Source organism: Callospermophilus lateralis, chromosome 2 (genome assembly GCF_048772815.1).
Source record: "Callospermophilus lateralis isolate mCalLat2 chromosome 2, mCalLat2.hap1, whole genome shotgun sequence".
Lineage (NCBI taxonomy): Eukaryota > Metazoa > Chordata > Mammalia > Rodentia > Sciuridae > Callospermophilus > Callospermophilus lateralis.
Genome location: NC_135306.1, coordinates 9816030 through 9838178, shown reverse-complemented (window position 1 = coordinate 9838178; position 22149 = coordinate 9816030). Strand labels below are relative to the sequence as shown.

At 37.6% G+C, this 22149-nt stretch overlaps 1 protein-coding gene across 3 annotated transcripts in view; it reads right to left on the bottom strand.

The window, feature by feature from the left end:
- Positions 1-22149, bottom strand: part of Scai (suppressor of cancer cell invasion) — a 153665-nt gene that overhangs the window by 14091 nt on the left and 117425 nt on the right. For all 3 annotated transcript variants that reach the window (XM_076843106.2, XM_076843107.2, XM_076843108.2), the window contains 2 exons: positions 19963-20062; positions 16285-16366 (listed from right to left, as the gene is read on the bottom strand). In XM_076843106.2, coding sequence (XP_076699221.1) covers positions 16285-16366; positions 19963-20062 — 182 coding nt within the window. The remainder of the gene's footprint in view (positions 1-16284; positions 16367-19962; positions 20063-22149) is intronic.

Genomic DNA, 22149 nt, shown 5'->3' with positions numbered 1-22149 from the left:
CAAAAAAAAAAAAAATACCAAAAGCATTGGGAATGTAGCTCAGTGGTAAAGTGTCCCTGATTTAGAGCTCCAGAACCAAATAAATAAATAAAATGATGACCATAATATTTTCACTTCCATAATTAACATTTGGTTCCTTTTTTAATTTTTTTTTTTTTTTGGTATGGGGATTGAACCCAGGAGTGCCTTATGACTGAGTCATATCCCCAGCCCTTTTTGTTTTTTATTTTGACACAGGGTCTCACCAAGTTGCTTAGGGCCTCACCGTGTTGCTTAGGCTGGCTTTGAATTTGTGACCTTCTTGCCTCAGCCTCCTGAGTCAATAAGAGTACAGGCATGCACCACCATTTGGTTTCTTTATCCAAATATTCCTCAACATTTAAAAAAGTCTTTTGCAACTCTTAGTTTTCTTGGGATTGAACTAAGGAATGCTCTACTAATGACCTACATCCCCTGTTCTTTTAAAATTTAATTTAACTTGGAGACAGGTCTCAATAAGTTGCCCAGGCTGACCTTGACTTCGTGGTCCTCCTGCTTCAGCCTCCCAAGTAGCTGGGATTACAGATGTGAGCCACTGTGCCCAGTGCCTATCTGAAATTTTTTATTTTGCAACTTTGTGAATATAATGCCAATACCAAAAATATTAAAAAATAATTAAGATAATTTAGAAATATGTTGCATTCAAAACAAAGGGAAGCCACACATGGTGGTGCACACCTGTAATCACAGCAACTTGGGAAGCTGAGACCTTAAGCACCTTGGCTTAAGGTCTCTAACTAAATATAAAAAAAGGGCTGGAGAAGTGGCTCAGTGGTAGAGCACCCCTGGTGTTCAATCCCTGGGCCAAAATAAAATAAAATAAAATAAAACAAAACCACAGAGAGAATAAATCAACCTCTCTCTTCTGGGAAAAAAAAAATTAAATACTATGTACAGAAGAGTTGCCATAATAGGCCCAATTAGTTGACCCTTGGCTGGTTTCTGGGAACTCTTTTGTTTTATTTTTGCAGTGCTATGGAGGAAACCCAAGGCCTCATCTTTGAAGCAAGCACTCTACCATTAAGCTACACCCTGTCTGTCTGTCTTTCTTTTTAATTTTGAGATAGGTTTGGCTAAGTTGCTGAGACAGGCCTTGATCTTGCAATCCTCCTGCCTAGGCATCCAAAGCTGCTGGGATTACAAGTGTGGGCCACCACACCCAGCTTATCTCTCCTAAATTTACACCTGTTATGCCTGTTTTGTATCCTCTTTTACTAGTCCAAACAACTATTATTGTTTTACTTTGAAAATTTCATGAAATTTTTATCAGAACTAAAATAAGGTTATAATACAATAGTAATAGCAGGCAATCTTTTCTTCCCTAATTAGGGATACTTATAGTGTTCCTCAGTGTATGTATGAAGCTGATTAACATACAAGCTCTTCATCATCAGCTCAGTATCCTAGTTAAGAATAGACACTAAATTTTATTTGGTTTTGCAAAATGACTAGAGATAAGGATGTCACATTCGTATTTGTGCTGACATAGTTTATAATATTGATTTTCATATACTTAACCTTCACACATGATTCAGACAAACTCTTCATATATTATTCTATTAAGAAGCCTCCTTGAACAGGCCCAGCGGCCCGCAGGCGTGGTAGACACATCACCCCAATTGGAGGAGGGGCAGAGAAGAGCCACCACCCGCGCCTGCAAGGTAGGCAGACCTGCGACCGACCAGCAGAACAGGCCCAGCGGGAGTGGTAGACACATCACCCCAATTGGAGGAGGGGTAGAGCAGAGCCGCCGCCCGCGCCTGCAAGGTAGGCTGACCTGCAACCTGGAGAACAGGCCCAGCGGCCCGCCAGCGTGGTAGACAGATCACCCCTATTTGAGGAGGGGCCCAGCCATTGCCCGCAAGGTAGGCAGACCACGCGAGCTGGAGAAGGGGCCCAGCAGCCCGCCGGCGTGATAGACAGATCACCCCAATTGGAGGAGGAGCAAAGCCGCCGCCCACCCCTGCAAGGGAGACTTTGCAACTATACAAGAGCAATATAAATATATAGGGGGAAAATTCAATAACACATGAGTTTCACCAATCAGAAAGAAACTTGAGCAGTATGAAAAGACAAGGAAAGAAATGACCACAAGCAATGCAGGTAAACTCAACTTTAGAAGAGGTAATAGCTGCAGCAGATGGAATGTCAGATAAAGAATTCAGGATTTACATGCTTCAGATGATCTGGAGTCTCAAGGAAGACATTAGACAGCAAAATCAGACAATGAAAGATCATTTCGACAATGAATTACATAAACAAATCAAAGAAGCAAAAAATCAACTATACAGGGAGATAGAGGTTATAAAAAACAAACAGAAATCCTAGAAATGCAGGAAGCAATAAACCAGCTTAAAAACTCAATTGAGAATACTACCAGCAGAGTAGAACACTTAGAAGATAGAACATCAGACAATGAAGACAAAGTATTTCAACTTGAAAAGAACATAGACAGCTCAGCGAGACTCTTAAGAAACCATGAGCAGAACATCCAAGAAATATGGGATAACATAAAGAGACCAAACTTAAGAGTCATTGGGATACAGGAAGGTATAGAGGTCAAAACCAAAGGAATGAGCAATCTGTCAACAAAATAATACGAGAAAACTTCCCAGACTTGAAGAATGAGACAGAATCCCAAATCCTAGAAGCCTACAGGACGCCGAATGTGCAAAATCATAAGAGATCCACACCTAGACACATTATAATGAAGATGCCCAACATACAGAATAAGGAGAGAATTTTAAAAGCTTCAAGAGAAAGGAAGCAGATTACATTTAGGGGTAAACCAATCAGGATAACAGCTGATCTTTCAACACAGACTCTGAAAGCTAGAAGATCTTGGAACAACATATTTCAAATGCTGAAAGAAAATGGGTTCCAACCAAGAATTGTGTATCCAGCGAAATTAAGCTTCAGGATGGAAGATGAAATTAAACCTTCCATGATAAACAAAAGTTAAAAGAATTTGCAGCTAGAAAACCATCTCTTCATGGGGAGGGGAGGGGAGGGGGATAGTAAAGGATAGGAAAGGCACCAGAATACAACAGACACTAGTATGGCAATATATAAATCAATGGAAGTGTAACTGATGTGATTCTGCAATTTGTATACGGGGTAAAAATGGGAGTTCATAACCCACTTGAATCAAAGTGTGAAATATGATATATCAAGAACTATGTAATGTTTTGAACAACCAACAATAAAAAAAAATAAAAATAAAAATAAAAAAAAAAAAAGAAAACCATCTCTTCAAAACATCCTTGGCAAAACATTACAGGAAGAGGAAATGGAAAATAACAATGAAAACCAACAGTGGGAGGTAGTACAGTAAAGGGAAAAAATAATCAAAGAGGAAAAACAAACCATGTTAAGTAACATAAATAAACAAATATGGCTGGAAGAATAATCCATATCTCAATAATAACCCTAAATGTCAATGGCTTAAACTCATCAATTAAGAGACACAGGCTAGTAGAATGGATCAAAAAAAAAAAAAAAGATTCAACAATATGCTGCCTACAGGAGACGCATTTGATAGGAAAAGACAAACAGACTGAAGGTGAAAGGTTGGGAAACAAGCAGGAGTGTCCATACTCATATCAAATAAAATAGTTTTCAAGCCAAAGTAAATCAAAAGGGATAAAGAGGGACACTACATACTGCTCAAGGGAACCATACACCAACAAGACATAACAATCATAAATATATATGCTCCAAACAATGGTGCAGCTATGTTCATCAAACAAACTCTTCTCAAGTTCAAGAGTCTAATAGACCACCATACAATAATTATAGGAGACTTCAACACACCTCTCTCACCACTGGACAGATCTTCCAAACAAAAGTTGAATAAAGAAACTATAGAACTCAATAATATAATTAATAACCTAGACTTCATTGACATATATAGAATATACCACCCAACATCAAGCAGTTACACTTTTCTCTCAGCAGCACATGGATCCTTCTCAAAAATAGATCATATATTATGTCACAGGGCAACTCTTAGACATTATAAAGGAGTACAGATAATACCATGCATCTTATCTGATCATAATGGAATGAAACTGGAAATCAACAATAAAAGAAGGAAGGAAAAATCATGCATCACTTGGAGAATGAACAATAGGTTACTGAATGATCAATGGGTTATAGAAGACATCAAGGAGGAAATTAAAAAATTCTTAGAGATAAATGAAAACACAGACACAACATATCAGAATCTATGGGACACAATGAAAGCAGTTCTTAGAGGAAAATTCACTTCCTGGAGTTCATTCCTTAAAAAAAGGAAAAACCAACAAATAAATGATCTCATACTTCATCTCAAAATCCTAGAAAAAGAAGAGCAAAACAACAGCAAAAGAAGTAGAAGGCAAGAAATAATTAAAATCAGAGCTGAAATTGATGAAATCGAAACAAAAGAAACAATTGAAAAAATTGACAAAACTAAAAGTTGGTTCTTTGAAAAAATAAATAAGATCGACAGACCCTTAGCCATGCTAATGAAGAGAAGAAGAGAGAGAACTCAAATTACTAGCATACGGGATGAAAAAGGCAATATCACAACAGACACTACAGAAATACAGAAGATAATTAGAAATTATTTTGAATCCTTATACTCCAATAAAATAGAAGATAGTGAAGGCATTGATAAATTTCTTAAGTCATATGATCTACCCAGATTGAGTCAGGAGGATATATACAACCTAAACAGACCAATATCAATTGAGGAAATAGAAGAAGCCATCAAAAGACTACCAACTAAGAAAAGTCCAGGACCGGATGGGTATACAGCAGAGTTTTACAAAACCTTTAAAAGAACTAATACCAAAACTTTTCAAGATATTCCAGGAAATAGAAAAAGAGGGAGAACTTCCAAATTCATTCTACGAGGCCAACATCACCCTGATTCCTAAACCAGACAAAGACAACTCAAAGAAAGAAAACTATAGACCAATAACTCTAATGAATCTAGATGCAAAAATCCTCAATAAAATTCTGGCGAAGTGGATACAAAAACATATCAAAAAATTGTGCACCATGATCAAGTAGGATTCATCCCTGGGATGCAAGGCTGGTTCAATATACGGAAATCAATAAATGTTATTCACCACATCAATAGACTTAAAGATAAGAACCATATGATCATCTCAATAGATGCAGAAAAAGCATTCGACAAAGTACAGCATCCCTTTATTTTCAAAACGCTAGAAAAACTAGGGATAACAGGAACATACTACCTCAATATTGTAAAAGCTATCTATGCTAAGCCTCAGGCTAGCATCATTCTGATCAGAGAAAAATTGAAGGCATTCCCTCTAAAATCTGGAACAAGACAGGGATGCCCTCTCTCACCACTTCTGTTCAACATAGTTCTCGAAACACTGACCAGAGCAATTAGACAGATGAAAGAAATTAAAGGCATAAAAATAGGAAAAGAAGAACTTAAATTATCACTATTTGCAGATGACATGTTCTATACCTAGCAGACCCAAAAGGGTCTACAAAGAAACTATTAGAGCTAATAAATGAATTCAGCAAAGTGGCAGGATATAAAATCAACACACATAAATCAAAGGCATTCCTGTATATCAGCAATAAATCCTCTGAAATGGAAATGAGGACAACCACTCCATTCACAATATACTCAAAAAAAAAAAAAAAAGAAAATACTTGGGAATCAACCTAACAAAAGAGGTGAAAGACTTATACAATGAAAACTACAGAACCCTAAAGTGCTGGCGAGGATGTGGGGAAAAGGGTACACTTGTTCATTGTTGGTGGGACTGCAAATTGGTGCAGCCAATCTGGAAAGCAGTATGGAGATTTCTTGGAAAGCTGGGAATGGAACCACCATTTGACCCAGCTATTCCCCTTCTCGGTCTATTCCCTAAAGACCTAAAAAGAGCATACTACAGGGACACTGTTACATCGATGTTCATAGCAGCACAATTCACAATAGCAAGACTGTGGAACCAACCTAGATGCCCTTCAATAGACGAATGGATTAAAAAAATGTGGCATTTATACACAATGGAGTATTACTTTGCATTAAAAAATGACAAAATCATAGAATTTGCAGGGAAATGGATGGAATTAGAGCAGATTATGCTAAGTGAAGCTAGCCAATCCCTAAAAAACAAATGCCAAATGTCTTCTTTGATATAAGGAGAGTAACTAAGAACAGAGTAGGGAGGAAGAGCATGAGAAGAAGATTAACATTAAACAGGGATGAGAGGTGGGAGGAAAAGGGAGAGAGAAGGGAAATTGCATGGAAATGGAAGGAGACCCTCAGGGTTATACAAAATTACATACAAGAGGAAGAGAGGGGTAAGGGAAAAAAAATAAGGGGGAGAAATGAATTACAGTAGGTGGGGTAGAGACAGAAGAGGAGAGGGGAGGAGAGGGGAGGGGAGGGGAGGAGAGGGGAGGGGGGGATAGTAGAGGATAGGAAAGGCAGCAGAATACAACAGACACTAGTATGGCAATATGTAAATCAGTGGATGTGTAACTGATGTGATTCTGCAATCTGTATACGGGGTAAAAATGAATCAAAGTGTGAAATGAATCACACTTGAATCAAAGTGTGAAATATGGTATATCAAGAACTATATAATGTTTTGAACAACCAACAATAAAAATTTTAAAAAAAGAAGGCTACTTGCTAGTTTATTTAAATTCATCTACTCGATACTGATAAACTAATCTGGGGTAGTTTTTTTTTTTGGGGTGTGTGTGTGTGTGTGTGTGTGTGTGTGTAGTTTTTGTCTAGAAATAGTGTCATTATCACAATAATTCCTACCATTACTTACATTCCAAGGGCGATTACTACAGCTTTCCAGATTCTGACCTATAATCCAAACCACCCCGTGAGTGTTGGCAATCTCTTCTACAGAGCAGGGAAGGGGATCAGAGGAGACCGACCACGTGCTGAAGCCCATTAGTGCCTGATGACTTCACTGCTACACAATGGATGGACAGTTGTGATCCTTTTTACTACCCTGTGTCTCTGCAAAAGTTTACAAGTATTCAGTGGTATCCAAGCAGGGATGGAAGCCCTTCTAGTGAGGAAAAGTAGATGACTTTGATAACCGTTCTCCATTCACGCACAGTGATGGGCTTCTCAGATTTTCTTCATTGTTCATTTTCCCCTCCCAATAAATTATCTGAGATATTAGAATGTATTAATGTATTACAGCCTATATAGTATCCTTTATAAAGATCTTTTTATTCAACAAATACCCTTTGAATCAATGAGCCAGACGCTGTTCTGAGTGTTAGAGATACAATAGTAAACAAAACAGAAGAAACCATGTCTTAATGGAGCTGACATTTTGAGAGGTGTCCAGGTGCAGATCCCCAGGAAATAAAATAAATAAGGTGCATAAAACCAAGAGATTACAAGTACTAGCCAGGCATGGTGGCATATAATCTCAGCAACCTGGGAAGCTGAGGCAGGAGAACCCCAAGCTTGACACCAGCCTCTGCAATTTACCAAGGGCCTCACTAATTTAGCAAGACCCTGTCTCTAAATAAAATACAAAAAAGGGCTGAGGATGTGGATCAGTGGCGGAGCACCCCTGGGTTCAATCCCCAGTATCCAGCTCTCCCCCCAAAAAAGTCAACAAGTGCTATGGGCACACACCATAAGTGGCATAGACTTCACAGTCAGATTGTGGTTAAATCTCACCTTGATCACCAAACAGTTCTATGCGTGACCCTGAGTAAAATTATGTAACCTTTCTGTGCCCTGATTTTCTAATTAGTAAAGTGAGGATAATAAAAGTTACACATTGGTTTTGTGAGGACTAATTGTGTACACACAAAGTACCTAGAATAATCTACTGCACCAGTAGTCACTATATAAATGTCAACTATTACAATTATTAAGGAAAAAAAAAAAAACGGGATAAGGAGTATGGAGAAGGAATGTGACCTATGACAGGATAACGAGGGAAGATCTTACTAGGAAGCTGCATTTGCTCCACCCCTGAAGAACCACGTGGGTGCCTCTGGCAGAGAATTTGAGGCAGCAGGAACAGAATACAAAGGGCTTGGGTAACAAGTCTGCATGGAATACTCAGTTCTGGGAAGGAGGTCAGTGTGGCTGAGAAGAACTGAGTACTCAGGAGATCAGCAAGGGAGATTAGAGAGCATATGTGAACACAAAAAATAAGGTCTTCATTCTGAGTGAGAGGAGAAACCACACAAGTTTCAAGTAGAAGAGGAGCATACCTGACTCCTGTAGGGAACAAGGCAGGGACAGCAGTTGGGAAGCTAATGTAACAATTCAGGTGAGTGACAGTAGTGGCATGAAACCCCAGTGGGGAAGTTGAAGTGATAAAATTCTGGATATTTAGTCAGAGACAAAAGGGTTTCCCTAAATGGATGTGGGATGGGAAGGAGTAGCAACCAAAGCAAAAAACTAAGGATGTGGCCTGGGGAAACTAGCATGACAGCCACTTCTGAAATGGGGGATGACGGAGGTGAAACTGGTCTAGGGTTCTGTCCTGGGCATGGGCAGTTTGCAAACTTTAGTCAAGTTTCTAACTGGAGATGTAGAGTAGGTAGATGATATTTGACTCTAGCTCCAGAGAGAGGTTTGGCCTGAAGATAAAACATTTGGATGTAGCCAGCATAGATATAGTAATTAAAGTAATGAAACTAGATGAAGAGAATCCATTGGAGCGCTTGGTGTGTGGTGCAGTGGTCGGAGAGCTTGCCTAGTGTGCGCCAGGACCTGAGTTCCATGCCCAGCACCAGAAATAAAAGTATCAATTTGTTCATGGAAAACAAATGGAACAGGGGTGCTCCAAGGACAAGAGGCCAGAAGGATGAGGGAAAAACAGTAAGGAACACTGAGACAACGAGCAGGCTCCAGACCTGTACTGCCCTGTAGCAATGGAGCAACTTGCCTCACCTGGAAAAGGACACAGACATCACAGCTCAGCATTTGCCCAGAACAGGCTCTAAGAGAAACCCCACGCTGCAGTAGACTGGGGGCTGCACCCCCAGTGGAAGGATGAGCCAAGGCCAAACCCCTGCCCTCCCCCATGACCACTTCTCATGGCACTGCAAGGAAATTTTTCTTGGTGCTGAATTGAGCAAAGAAATTCCTCCTCAAAAAAATTAGTTCCTGAGAGCTCTCAGTACAAGCTAGTTCTACTGAGCTAGAAGAGCTGTGACCCAAATAGCTATCACCTAGGTGATCCCCAAAACAAGCTAATGTAACAACTGGTAGTGCCTCTGCATGTTTGGAACAAGGAGAGGCAAACCCTCTCTGGATGAATGAACCTTCATCTTAAGGTACTGTGAACTTCCTACAAACAATTCTAAGGATAATGAGAAGAGACATAGTCAAAAATAATCAAGCATACAGGTACATAAAAAGAGCAAAGGGAATCCTAAAAAGCAAAATTGGATTGAAGGTGTAGGAACTATCAGGTAAATAATAAATAATAAGTATATTTATTAAGTTCAAATAAATAAAGAAAAGATTAAAAATAGGAAGCTATAAAAAGGACAATGAAATAGTTGAAAAGGATTCACATAGAACTTTTAGAAGTGAAAAATACCATGAACAACATAAAACTCAATAGATGGATTTAATAGTGAGTTAGAACTGAAGATGGAATTTGTGAACTAAAAGTAGATCAGAAAAAGTTATACAAATCTCAACCAGAAAAACAAATGATGGGAAAAGGTTAAAAGACTTGGAAAACATGGTGTCAATATCTAATATGCATATTTAATCAGAATTCCAGGAAGAGACTGGAGAGAGGCTTAGGTAGTTTGTATTTGAATAGATAATGGCTTAGAATTTACAGAAGTAATGAAAAACTCCAATCTAACAGTTCACAAAAAGTCCAACCAACCACAAAAGGTTAAAATAAGCCTAGACATAATGCACTGTAACTATAGGACCAGAAACACAGAGGTCTTTCAAAGCAGCAAGAAAGAAACGGAATGAGAATGAGGCTGACAGGCACAGGGGCTCCCTGCATACTGGATCTCTGGGGAAATCTGAACAGACCACAGAAACCTGCACACAACAGTCAAATGTTTCAGGATGAGGCTGTTCTGATAAACACACCTGTTTTAACAAACATGTTAAGTCATTTTCACTAGCAGAGATTCAGCTGGCATAAGTATTTAAATGCTCAAAATGATTCTGTTCTTCCAAGAAAAGAAAGTAGAACTAAAAGAGGTATTGCCCAGAATTAGGAGGGCATTTCTGTTAAACTCCATTACTACAGACAAGGGTAATTGACTTGTCTGTTCCCTGAGGAAAACCTGAGAGCCAAAATATATGTCTTGTTTGTCAAATAGATCTCAGTATCTCAGTCCTCTCCTCTTGTCATACAGGCTCAGACTAGCATGAAGAGCACCTTTTCTCCCAGGTATGCCCAGATCAGGGGCTCTGGAATGAGAAAGACTGGTTCTGGAAGTGGTAGGCAAGATTCCTTACCTCCTCATAGACAGTTTTCTCAAGGATAAAATAAGGCCAATAGTGCCTTCACTTCAACACGCACTTATTAAGAATCTTTTAAGTGAGAGGCACTGGGGATATAAAGATAAATGTCCGACATGTATGACTGCATGTATGGTGTGACGCTACATCCTGTACAACCACTGAAATGAAAAGTTGTGCTGCAATTGTGTACAATGAATCATGTGTTCTGCTGTCATATATACCTAATTAAAATAAATAATTTAAAATAAATAAAATAGCTATAATGATAAGAGAAGAATAGCTTTTAGTAATAGTAAAAAAAAAAAATGTCTGTAAGGATACATATGCACGTACCACACTTCAAGGAAAGCACAGCATAGGCGGGTAGTCAGGCCTTTGCATTGTAGGCACAATAGCTGAGTTTCTCTGGTAAATATGACCAGACAATAAAGAAAAACCTAATGTTACAAACACTAGAGATTACCCAACAAAATGATAAGTGCTGCTCACTCCCTCAGAGTACCAATGTGCTGGCCTCCACACTTAAACACAAGCAGACAATTGAGGATTTTGATATTTTTGAAGAAAGTCTCTAATATGAACAGAAACAACTCAATACTGAGAATAATTTTCAAATGATTACTGACATTCTTAAAAGTATAAAAGATATTTCAACCATGACAAAGAAAGATAATTATTTATATATAAAAATATATACATTTATATATTTATATATATGTGTATATGTGTTACATATACACACATACATATACACCCTCATGCATATGTGCTACATATACACCCAAATACACATGTACAGCACATATACTCACATGCATACACACATACACATATAGCACATACATATAAACAAACCCATATGTATGCCACCCCACACATACAGATATGCACATATATATACATACATTGATTTTTCTGGGTTACATGTATGTACATGCATTGATTTCTATATCTATATGGAGAGAAAGTTAGTAAAAAAGTGAAAAATCTTTTAAAAAGGAATAGAAGGTATGATAAAGGAATTTCCTAAAGCCCAAAATTTTCTCAAACAGCTAAAAAGAATATAAAAAATAAAAAATAAGAAAACCAGAGGACTAGAATAGAAGATCCAACATATGAATAAAATTCCTCTGTATACTTCATACTTCTCAAGAATATCAGAGGCTAGGAGCTGGGGTTGTGGCTCAGTGGTAGCACATTTGCCTAGCTGTGTGAGGCATCACATATAAATAAATGAACAAAATAAAGTCCATGAATGTCTAAAAAAAAATTAAATTAAAAAAAAAAAAGAATATCGGAGGTTAGAAAGTACTGAAAATTCAGGCAGGAAATAATTTCTGACTTACACTAAACCTATGGTTCCGGTTTGAGGATAAACTGAAGCCATCTGCAGAGATGCATGACCTTGAATACTTTACCTCACACTAACCCTCCTCAGGAAGATGCAGCTACTACAGGGGATGCTGTCCCAAAATAAGACAGTGAACCAAGAAAGGAGGAGACATGGGATCTGAGAACAGAGAATCTAAATAGAAGAGAAATGAAGAACACTAAAAGAACAGAGATTGTGGGGAGACTGCTGTGCAGTGTGTGTGGAGACAAGTGCAGAGACTACGAAGGCAGTTTGTTAGGACGGTGAAACTCATCCGGACAACCTGAAAGCACATCCAGGCCAGTGAGGAGACTGGGGTTGAATTATTGATAAATGCAAAGAACATTAAGACAGACATTTATTTGTTTCAGGAAAAGGAAAAATTTTCTAGAAAAGGAACTGTAATCATAGTTTATGATGTTGCTTAGCTGTTCAAAGCAATTTACAGTATATAAACAACAAATATTTAGCTAATTGAGATTATATACATACAATTATCTATTAAAATTATCGAGTGGATAAAAGGACGCAAAGGGTAGAAATGTGTGTTGGGAACAGAAAGAGCAAAGAGTTCCATTTCTTTCATAGTAGGAAACTAATACATAATGCCTAAAACTGAAGAATCAAGAGCTATCAATATTAGTGAAATACTTAGAAAAATGGTAGGTAAAGACCAAAATGTTGGGGCTCAGTGGTAGAGCACTTGACTAGCACTATGAGGCACCAGATTTGATCCTAGGAACCACATAAAAATAAATAAAATAAAGGTACTGTATCCATCTACAACTAAAAAATTAAAAAAAAAAAAAAAAAAAAAAAAAGACCAAGATGTTAATGGTGTCCTCTGGGAAGAAACAAATAGGGCAGAGCAAAAGAGTAGGTGACTCCTGTTTTTAGCAACAAACCTGAGGGAAATTTCCACCTTAGTTCTTACTGTGATAGCACAATGAAATTGGCCTTAGCTGGGAGTGGTGGCTACTCAGGGGCTGAGGCAGAAAGACTGTTTAAGCCCAGGAGTTCAAGGCCAGCCTGGGCAACACAGAGAGACTCTTTCCCACCCCCCAACCTCCTGAAAATGCTGATAGCTGAGGCCCATCCCAGGTGAATTGAATCTGAATCACAAGATCTGTGGCTTAGGTACAAGTGGGTTTGAAAAGGGCTCTAAATGTTTCTGATGCATAGAAAGAATTGAGAACTACAGCTTTAAACAATATACGAGTTACTTTCATAAAAATAAAAAGTAGGGCTGGGGTTTAGCTCAATGGTACAGCACTTGCCTAACATGGGTGAGGTACTTGGTTCAATCCTCAGCACTACATAAAAATAAATATACTGTGTCCATCTACAACTAAAAAATAATATTAGAAAATAAAAATAAAAGTGAAATAAAAAGTAATATTTAAATGAAGAAATAAATCTAAAATGTTTGTGTCTAAATGAAGTAACCTTTAGCAAACACATACATGTCCATAAATATCCATATATAGTGCTGGGGATGTGGCTCAAGCGGTAGTGCGCTCGCCTGGCATGCGTGCGGCCCAGGTTCGATCCTCAACACCACATACAAACAAAGATGTTTGTCTGCCGAGAACTAAAAAATAAATACTAAAAAAAATTCTCTCTCTCTCTTGGGCTGGAGAATGTGGCTCAAGCGGTAAAGCGCTCGCCTGGCATGCATGGGGCGCTGGGTTCGATCCTCAGCACCACATAAAATAAAATAAAGATGTTGTGTCCACCGAAAACTGAAAAATAAATATTAAAAAAATTCTCTCTTTCTCTCTCTCTCCCCCTCTCTCCTCCTCTCTCTTTAAAAAAAAAAATTCTCTCTCTCTTTAAAAAAAAATCCATCTATATATATAAAACATATAAAACAAACTTGGTGCTCAAAAAACAATTCATCAAGGACCCAGTTCTCCTTTTTCATTAGTAACTTCTAAAGTGGTCATTTTAAATATTTCTTTATACAAGTTTTTGTGGGAAAAGTAAATATCAGACACCTTCGGGTATTCCCTAGGGGTCTGCAGATGTGAATGGGATGCTTTAGAGACACTAACGGTTAAAAAGATCAAATTGGGCTGATTTGCCTACTGCATGTGGATTCCCCACTTGTGCTCTGAAGATCAGTTTGCTCTGGTTGGTTTAACTCTTTAGAGGAATTACATTGCATGGGCCATCACAAACACCAAACACAAAAAAGTCCTTTCTATTATTCTACAGTTACCCTAGGCAACAGAATTTTGAAATCTAGAATGAAATAATGGTGCATAATTAAATAAAAACATTTCTAATTATGCACAATGATATTTTTAAAAATCAGCAATCGACCTTCATTTTACATTCAAGCAATGCTCTGAAAACAACAGGCACATACAAGAAATGGCATTCATGAAATTATAAAAGGTGGCATTCAGTAATGTCCAATCAAATGCAGAGAAGTCAACAAGTTACTAAAATATTCTAGATCATGTTAAACAACACACTTGACGTGGGCCAAGGGCAACACATTCTGTCATATCACCAAACTATAACAACTCACTCCTTTTAATTGAAAAGACAGGATGCTGTCTGTAATTCTGTGAAGACACATGTGGCCTGGACACTTCTGGTTTTGTAAGTATAAATGAGGCAACCAATACACATTTTCCTTCAGCAGCCTCCTAACCCTCTCCCAACTCTTACAATACACACAGAGTTTAACAAAGTATGTAAATAACTATCCTAAAATCAAGGGTTATAATATTAAATTTGACAAAATGGGTACCAGGAAATACACTAAAAATTTTAAGGTGGGTTAAATGCTCATACTTCAGAGTTTACTTAAAAAAAAGAAAAGAAAAGAAAGGGGAATGAAGGGAAGGGAGGTAAAGTGGAAACAGAAAAGATAGTAGAATGAATCACTACTATCTTATGTGCATATATGATTACATGACCAATGTAATTCTACATCATGTACAACCAGGAAATGAGAACTTACGCTTCATAGATGTATAATATGTCAAAATACATTCTATTACCACGTATAACTAACAGAATAAAAAATGTTAAAAAAATAGATGAATATACTTTGCCTGTTGTTACAAGAAAAAAAAAAAAAGAAACTAAACATGAAAATGAAATAGAAAACATTTACATGGGGTCAACTCTCCTGCTGCAGACGTTTCCACTGCTCTCCTGACATAAACCTACTAAGGTCTGCTTTTCCACCTAACTACACATATGAATACCCACAACAGAAACAGCACAAACGGCAGTCTGAGCACCCAGTGTGTGTGTGTGTGTGTGTGTGTGTGTATTTTAGTTGTTGATAGACCTTTGTTTATTTATTTATATACAGTGCTGAGAATCGAACCCAGTGCCTCACATATGCTAGGCAAGAGCTCTACCACTGAGCCATACCCCTAGCCCATCCCACTATATTTAAGAGCATATTTTTCACTAATAAAGTATTCCAGGTGCTGGGGCTGGGGCTAGGACACAGTGGTACAGCACTCGCCTAGCACATGCGAGGTGCTGCGTTCCCATCCTCAGCACCACATAAATAAATACATAAATAAATAAAATGAAGGTATCGTGTCTAATTACAACTAAAAAAAAAAAAAAAAATCCAGGGGCTGGGGATGTGGCTCAAGCAGTAGCGCTCGCCTGGCATGCATGCGGCCTGGGTTCAATCCTCAGCACCACGTACAAACAAAGATGTTGTGTCTGCTGAAAACTTAAAAATAAATACTTAAAAAAAAAAAATCCAACACAATTGAAAGGACTCTAAAAATTCTGTTTTCAACTTTAAAGGTGATCATTGCTGGCATTCTATTCATAATGATCAAAAAAACATCATTTCAATAGCAAAGTATTACAAAAAGGATATTTAGGTTATATTATTTCAGTATTCAGGGTCATCATTCTTTTCCCTTGTCAAAATTTTATTAAAAAATTAAAGGGATGTAAAACAATATGTTGATGTTCAAAGAGTATCACTGTAGAACAACAGACCAAAATGTCAAAAACTACAGTGAATTGATGTGAAGAAGGGAAGATGTTTTGAAACTAGAAAATAAAATTAATCCACAGGTATCTTCATGTATAAAGAAAATTATTCTGGTTACATAACAAAAATAAACCTCCCATCAGAGATCTTGGAAATCTTGATTTTTTTTTTTCCTGCAGGAGGATTTATTTTTTTCCACTGAGTGTCCATTCATGCCTATTCTTCTTGTTTCTATTCATAGCACCAGATCCTGACTAGCATGCACAACCTCAAAAGAAAAGAAACACTAAATACAAACCGTGTAAAATTAAATAAAATAAAGCAAAACAAAAGGCACGAGTTTGGAGTGGGTACACTAGGGCTGGTGCCATAAAGTCCAATGTGCATGCTGGCTCCCATGGAACTCACCTTGTAGGCGACACTGTTGGAAGAGTCCACAATGATAAACAGGGGCTTCCTTGTGAACGGGTAGAGATCTCCAGGATGAAGGCTGGGGAAACAACAATGGTGAGGGTTGTGCAATTACGCCAGCCAAATCCCAGAAAATAAAATAAAAAGGAAATGGCTCATAGCTCTTTTACATGATAGCACTGAGAAAAACAAAGGTCAATCAAACGAAAGACAAAAAATGTCTGAATTCCCGGGACAGGCAAGTTGGTTTTATTTGGGGGTGAAAAAAAGTTCAGAAACAATAACTTGAGAAATCTAAGTTAAGGAGAAGTTTACATGCTTAAAAATGAGTAAGCACACAGCATGAAATCCTCAAAACTCAACATATAGGTACTTGCTTCACAGATGTCAATGTTTCCTCTAAGAACATATTTTGAAAATAAGACAATAACACAATCAGAGTTGTATTTAGTGAGTCTTCAAAATCAATATCTAGGGTTTTGTGCATGTTTGTGAATATGTGTGGGGGTGGTAATGGCGACCAAACCTAGGGCCTCACACATGTCTTGTCACTGAGCCTTGTCCCAAGTCCTTTTAATTTTATTTCACTTTGAGCTAGGATTCCAATCCCTCAACCCTGGCAATCACCTTCCTATTCTCTGTTTCTGAGTTTGACTTTCAAACACTACAAAGAAGTGAAATCATGCAGTGTTTGTCTTTCTGGGTTTGGCTTATTTCCCTTGGTGTCCTCCATGTTCACAGGTGTTGTGACAAATGACAGGATTTCCTTCTTTCTTATGGCTGAAAAATATTCCCTGTGTGTGTGTGTGTGTGTGTGTGTGAACACACAGGTGCCAGCCATGTTAGACACTTAGGTTGTTTCCAGACCTTGGATATTGTGATACTGGATATTGTTACTAATGCTGCAATGAGCTGAGAGTGTAATTTCTCTGACATATTTTGCTGAGATATATAATTTCATTTTCTTGGATCACGAAAGTTCTATTCTTATTTATTTTAAAAATTTTTTGCAGTATTGGGGATTGAGCCCAGGGGTGTTCTAACAGTGAGCTATATCCCCAGCCCTTTTTATTTTAAGACAGGTCCTCATTAAGTTGGCCTCAAACTTGTGATCCTCCTGCCTCAGCATCCTGAATAGATGGGATTACAGGCATTTACCACTTTATCAGCATTTTAAAATTTTTTGAGAAATCTCCACATTGTTTTCCATAATAGCTGTACCAACTTACATTCTCACCAACGGTCTCCATAAGCTCGCTATTTTCCATACCATCACCAATACTTATCTCTTTTCTTTAAAAAAAAAAAAAAAAAAACAGTGTGTGTGTGTGTATTCATAGCACCAGATTTTTTTTTTTTTTTTTAGTTGTAGCTGGACATAATACCTTTATTTTTATGTGGTGCTGGGATCGAACCCAGTGCCTCACATGTGCTAGGCAAGTGCTCTACCGCTGAGCCACAACCCCAGATCCCTCTTTTCTTTTTGATAATAGCCATTCTTACAGGTAATAAATAATATCTTATTATGGTTTTAATTTGCATTTGCATTCCCTGATTAGTGCTGTTGAGCACCTTTTCATATCTCTGTTAACTTTACCTAATATAAATAATTCAAAATTAAGGTCAATAACAGCATCAACGTGTGGCTGGAGGGAACTTTAATCTGAAACATCACTGGACTGATCTCCCTTCCCCATTCTTTAATATGAAGAGTTGACATTTTTATGTCAAGTGTTACTAGGAATGGGATTTCAGACAAGTTCTTTTTTTTTTTTTAAATAACAATTGCTCTGCCTTAGCTAGAGCTAATAATGGCTCAAGCAGTCAAGGTATTGTGCTTAGAAATAAGAGTAAACTTTCAGTAAGCATGGTGGTACATGCCTGAAAACCCATCGACTCAGGAGGCTGAGACTGGAATATCTCAAGTTTGAGGCCAGCCTTAGCAACTTAGCAAGAACCTAACTTGTTGGGACCTGCCACATAGGAATCGAGTACCCCTTGGCCTTGAGTGATGAGAATGTGAAGATATGGCAAGCCAGCCATGGGCTGTGTGTGTGTAAACTATGGGCACTGAGCACACAAAGTAGAATTATTGTTGCCCCCCTGTTTGGGCAGGCCTCGCTCTGGTCTTTCCGCTTGCTCTTCAATGATCCCCACATAACTTATGAGATGGGCATGGCCTCCTTAGATGTCAGTCAACCTGCTGACAACAGACATCACGAAGCTAGACTCAACCCCCTGAAACCTGACCCCTTGCCTCAGCTGAGTGGCTTCTCCTTAATAAAAGTTTCATCATGTGCTCTCTCTTTCCATGGACTCCTAAGGTCAGAGGAGCCATCACAGGACCCAAAGAAAAAGGTGTCTCTGTCTTTTTGTGTGATTATTTCATACAGCTCAGTTCACCTGGAGTGACCCTGAGTGTTTTAGTCATGAGACACAACACTAACTCAAATTAAAAAAAAAAAAAAAAAAAAAGGAGGGGTCTGGAGATGTACCTGGTGGTAAAGCAGCCTCGGGTTCAATCCCCAGTACCAAAGGGAAAAAAAAGAAAAGAGAAAAAAAAAGCAAACTTTTATAGGTGAAATTCTATTTGAAATTGTTCAACTCAGTTCATCTGTGCTAGATCAAACCAACAGAATCCTACATTTAAAAGTTCATATTGGGGGCCTGGGGCTGTGGCTCAGTGGTAGAGTGCTTGCCTAGCACATGCGAGGCACTGGGTTTGATTCCCAGCACCACACAAAAATAAAATAAATGTGTTTTTTCTGATATAAGGATGATGATTAATAATGAGGCTGGGGGGGAGAATGGGAGGAATAGACAAATTTTACATATGGCAAATGGGAAGGAGGGTAAGAGGAGGCGTGGGGCTAGGAAAGAAGGTGGAATGAGACAGACATTATTACCCAAGTACATGTATGAAAACACAAATGGTGCGACTACATTGTGTTCAACCAGAGACATGAAAAATTGTGCTCTATATGTGTAATATGAATTAAAATGCATTCTGCTATCATATATAACAAATTAGAATATGTAAAATCTAAAATAAAATAAAATGAAGGTGTTGTGTCCATCTACAACTAAGAAAATTTTAAAAAGTTTATATTGGGCTGGAAATATAGCTCAATGGTTGTGCTTGCCCAGCATGTAGGAGTCCCTGGATTCAATACCCCACATCAAAAAAAAAAAAAAAGATTCATATTAATGTTAATAGGAATTAGGATCTAACTTATTATTTATTGATGTAAATATTTACTGACTCCTTCAACTGCAATGCAGTTTTGTTCACTACTATAATAGCAATGCTTTAATAGTGCCCGACATATAGTAGATCCTCAATATTTGTTAAATGAACATCAGTCCCAAATTCTAATTTCCTAAGATAGTTGGAAACTGAAATATTGCTAGAATCCACATAAGTGTTAATTTGATTTTTTAAAATAAGATCTTTATTTTGTTTATTTATTTTTAAGTGGTGTTGAAGATCAAATCCAGTGCCTCACATGAGCAAGGCAAGCGCTCTGCCACTGAGCCAAACCCCAGCCACACGTAAGTGTTATTAATAGTAGTTTAAGGGAACCTTTCCAGTACTAGAAAAAAGTGTCCATTTCACTTTAATATTTTTAAAGAGAGAGCCATAATTACACGGGGGTTGATTACCAGTATACATACCAGTGCATTTCCTTGTGGGACTGATTTCGTTTGTGGATAGCATCTCCATTTATAATATCCCGGTTACTATTAGTAAGTACACCTCCAAAATCATAAGGACCTATAAAAACAAAGGGAAGAATCCTAGACTTCAACTGGAGGGTGACACTGATCTGATTCAGATACAAAAGTACTACATGAACCTCTCAGTAATACAAGTGGACAATAATTACAAAGTGTTTCAATTATTTGTTAACATTTTAATTTAATCCAACATTTAAATGATTTCAATATATTGCCTATTTTGACATTTTAAGAAATCATCTCATTATAATTTTTTCAAGCAACATAAAGAGAAACAAACTAGAATATACTACATCCCATTAATTTAGGTAGTAAAAGGGATGAGACCTGGGATACTGAGAATGACTTTTACATTTCAAGTAAAATCTAGATAGGTATGGTGGCACACACATGTAATCATAGATACTCTGGAGACTAAGGCAGGAGGATTATAAGCCTGAGGCCAGCCTCAGCAAATTCCCAAGACCCTGTCGCAAAATTAAAAATAAAAAAGCCAGGGAATATATCTCAGTGGTAGAGCACCCTGGGTTCAATTGCAAGTACCACATATACACACACAAAGAAAATTCAAGCAAAGTTTAAATGTCTGGTTTAAAACAATTCTTTTAAAAAGAATAGTTGTAGACTGATGGGGGGTGGTCAATTAAAAATTGAACTTAGGAGCACTTATCAGCTACATTTCCAGTCCTTTTTATTTTGAGACTGGGTCTCATTAAATTGCTGAGGCTGGTCTCAAACTTGCAATCCTGCCCCAATCTGAGTCAATACAGTTACAGGTGTGTGCCACTATGCCTAACTGTAGACTAAAGTCTTAATCTCTTAAAATACATATAATTTTAAATGAGCTACTAATTGTAGCATTTAGAGAAAATTTTTAATGTAATTGGAGAATCTGATTGCTAAAACTGCCTTTTCGAGATATGTATTGCCAAATTTCAGTGTATGAAAAAAATCTACCATTATCACTATTATATCAGTCACTTCAGTTCTAGTTTTCCCCTTAGTCATATGGATTAGCCAATTCTTATCTAAGTAGAACAACAATTGTGGGATGCATGGATAATTTCTCTCAAGGTCAATACATCAAGCAGGAATCCAGAAAACAGTATAAGGCATAAGAAATGAAAAAGTTATTTATAAGTAAAATTACTAATTTTATTGTACAAGAGAACTAAAGTACTTTAAAATTTTACATCACTGCCAAAGTTTTATATTTTATGCTTTTAAAACATATCAATGGAAATATTATAGAGATTTGTTCTGCTTTGTTTTCATTTTAACATTTTAAGACAATCTGTAGGTCATGCAAGGAAGATGGCAGGGACATGCACTTTATAAAGGAATGCAAATTTCAACAAACAGATGAGGAGGAAAATGTTTAAAATGTCAAGAAATTTTTTTTCCCCAAAGATTTAATTGCCTTATTTACATCCAAGCTAATCATCTATTCTGACCAATTTCTAGATCATATATTTGGACAGTTTTTAGGCTTTGTTCTGAAACAGCATCCCAATATTTTACACACTAAATCCATAAAAACAAAATAAAGGACTGAAAACAAAAGCATAACAAGGACTTGAACTTTCACAGTTACAAAAGTACACTGATTTCTACAAAGACTTTCAGCCATAATGTAGCCACTGACCAGACCCTCTAATGCACTAACGACTCAGGAAAAAAAAATCACTCACTTGAAGTCAATAATTAGACTTTGTTATTCCATCACCCTTTTCTACTTTATTTTATTTATTTTTTGGTAATGGGGATTGAACCCAGGATTAACCACTGAGTCACATTCCCAGTCCATTTTATGTTGAGACAGGGTCTCACTAAGTTGCTTAGGACCTCACTAAATTGCTGAGGCTGGCCTTGAACTTGTGATCCTCCTGCCTCAAGCCTTCCAAGTTGCTGGGATTACAGGCGTGTGCCACCCACGCCCAGCTACCCCTTTCCACTTTAAAACATGAAACTCCATAAGGCTTTGGGCAAATTTGATAGTGAAGCATGCATTTAAATTAATTTTCTGATGATTTATGGGCTTCAAATAAACCAGTTTTCAAATCTGGAAGCCTCTTTAGAATGTGTGAGATGGTCTGTGGGCTGTGGGCCAACGTCTTGTAGAAA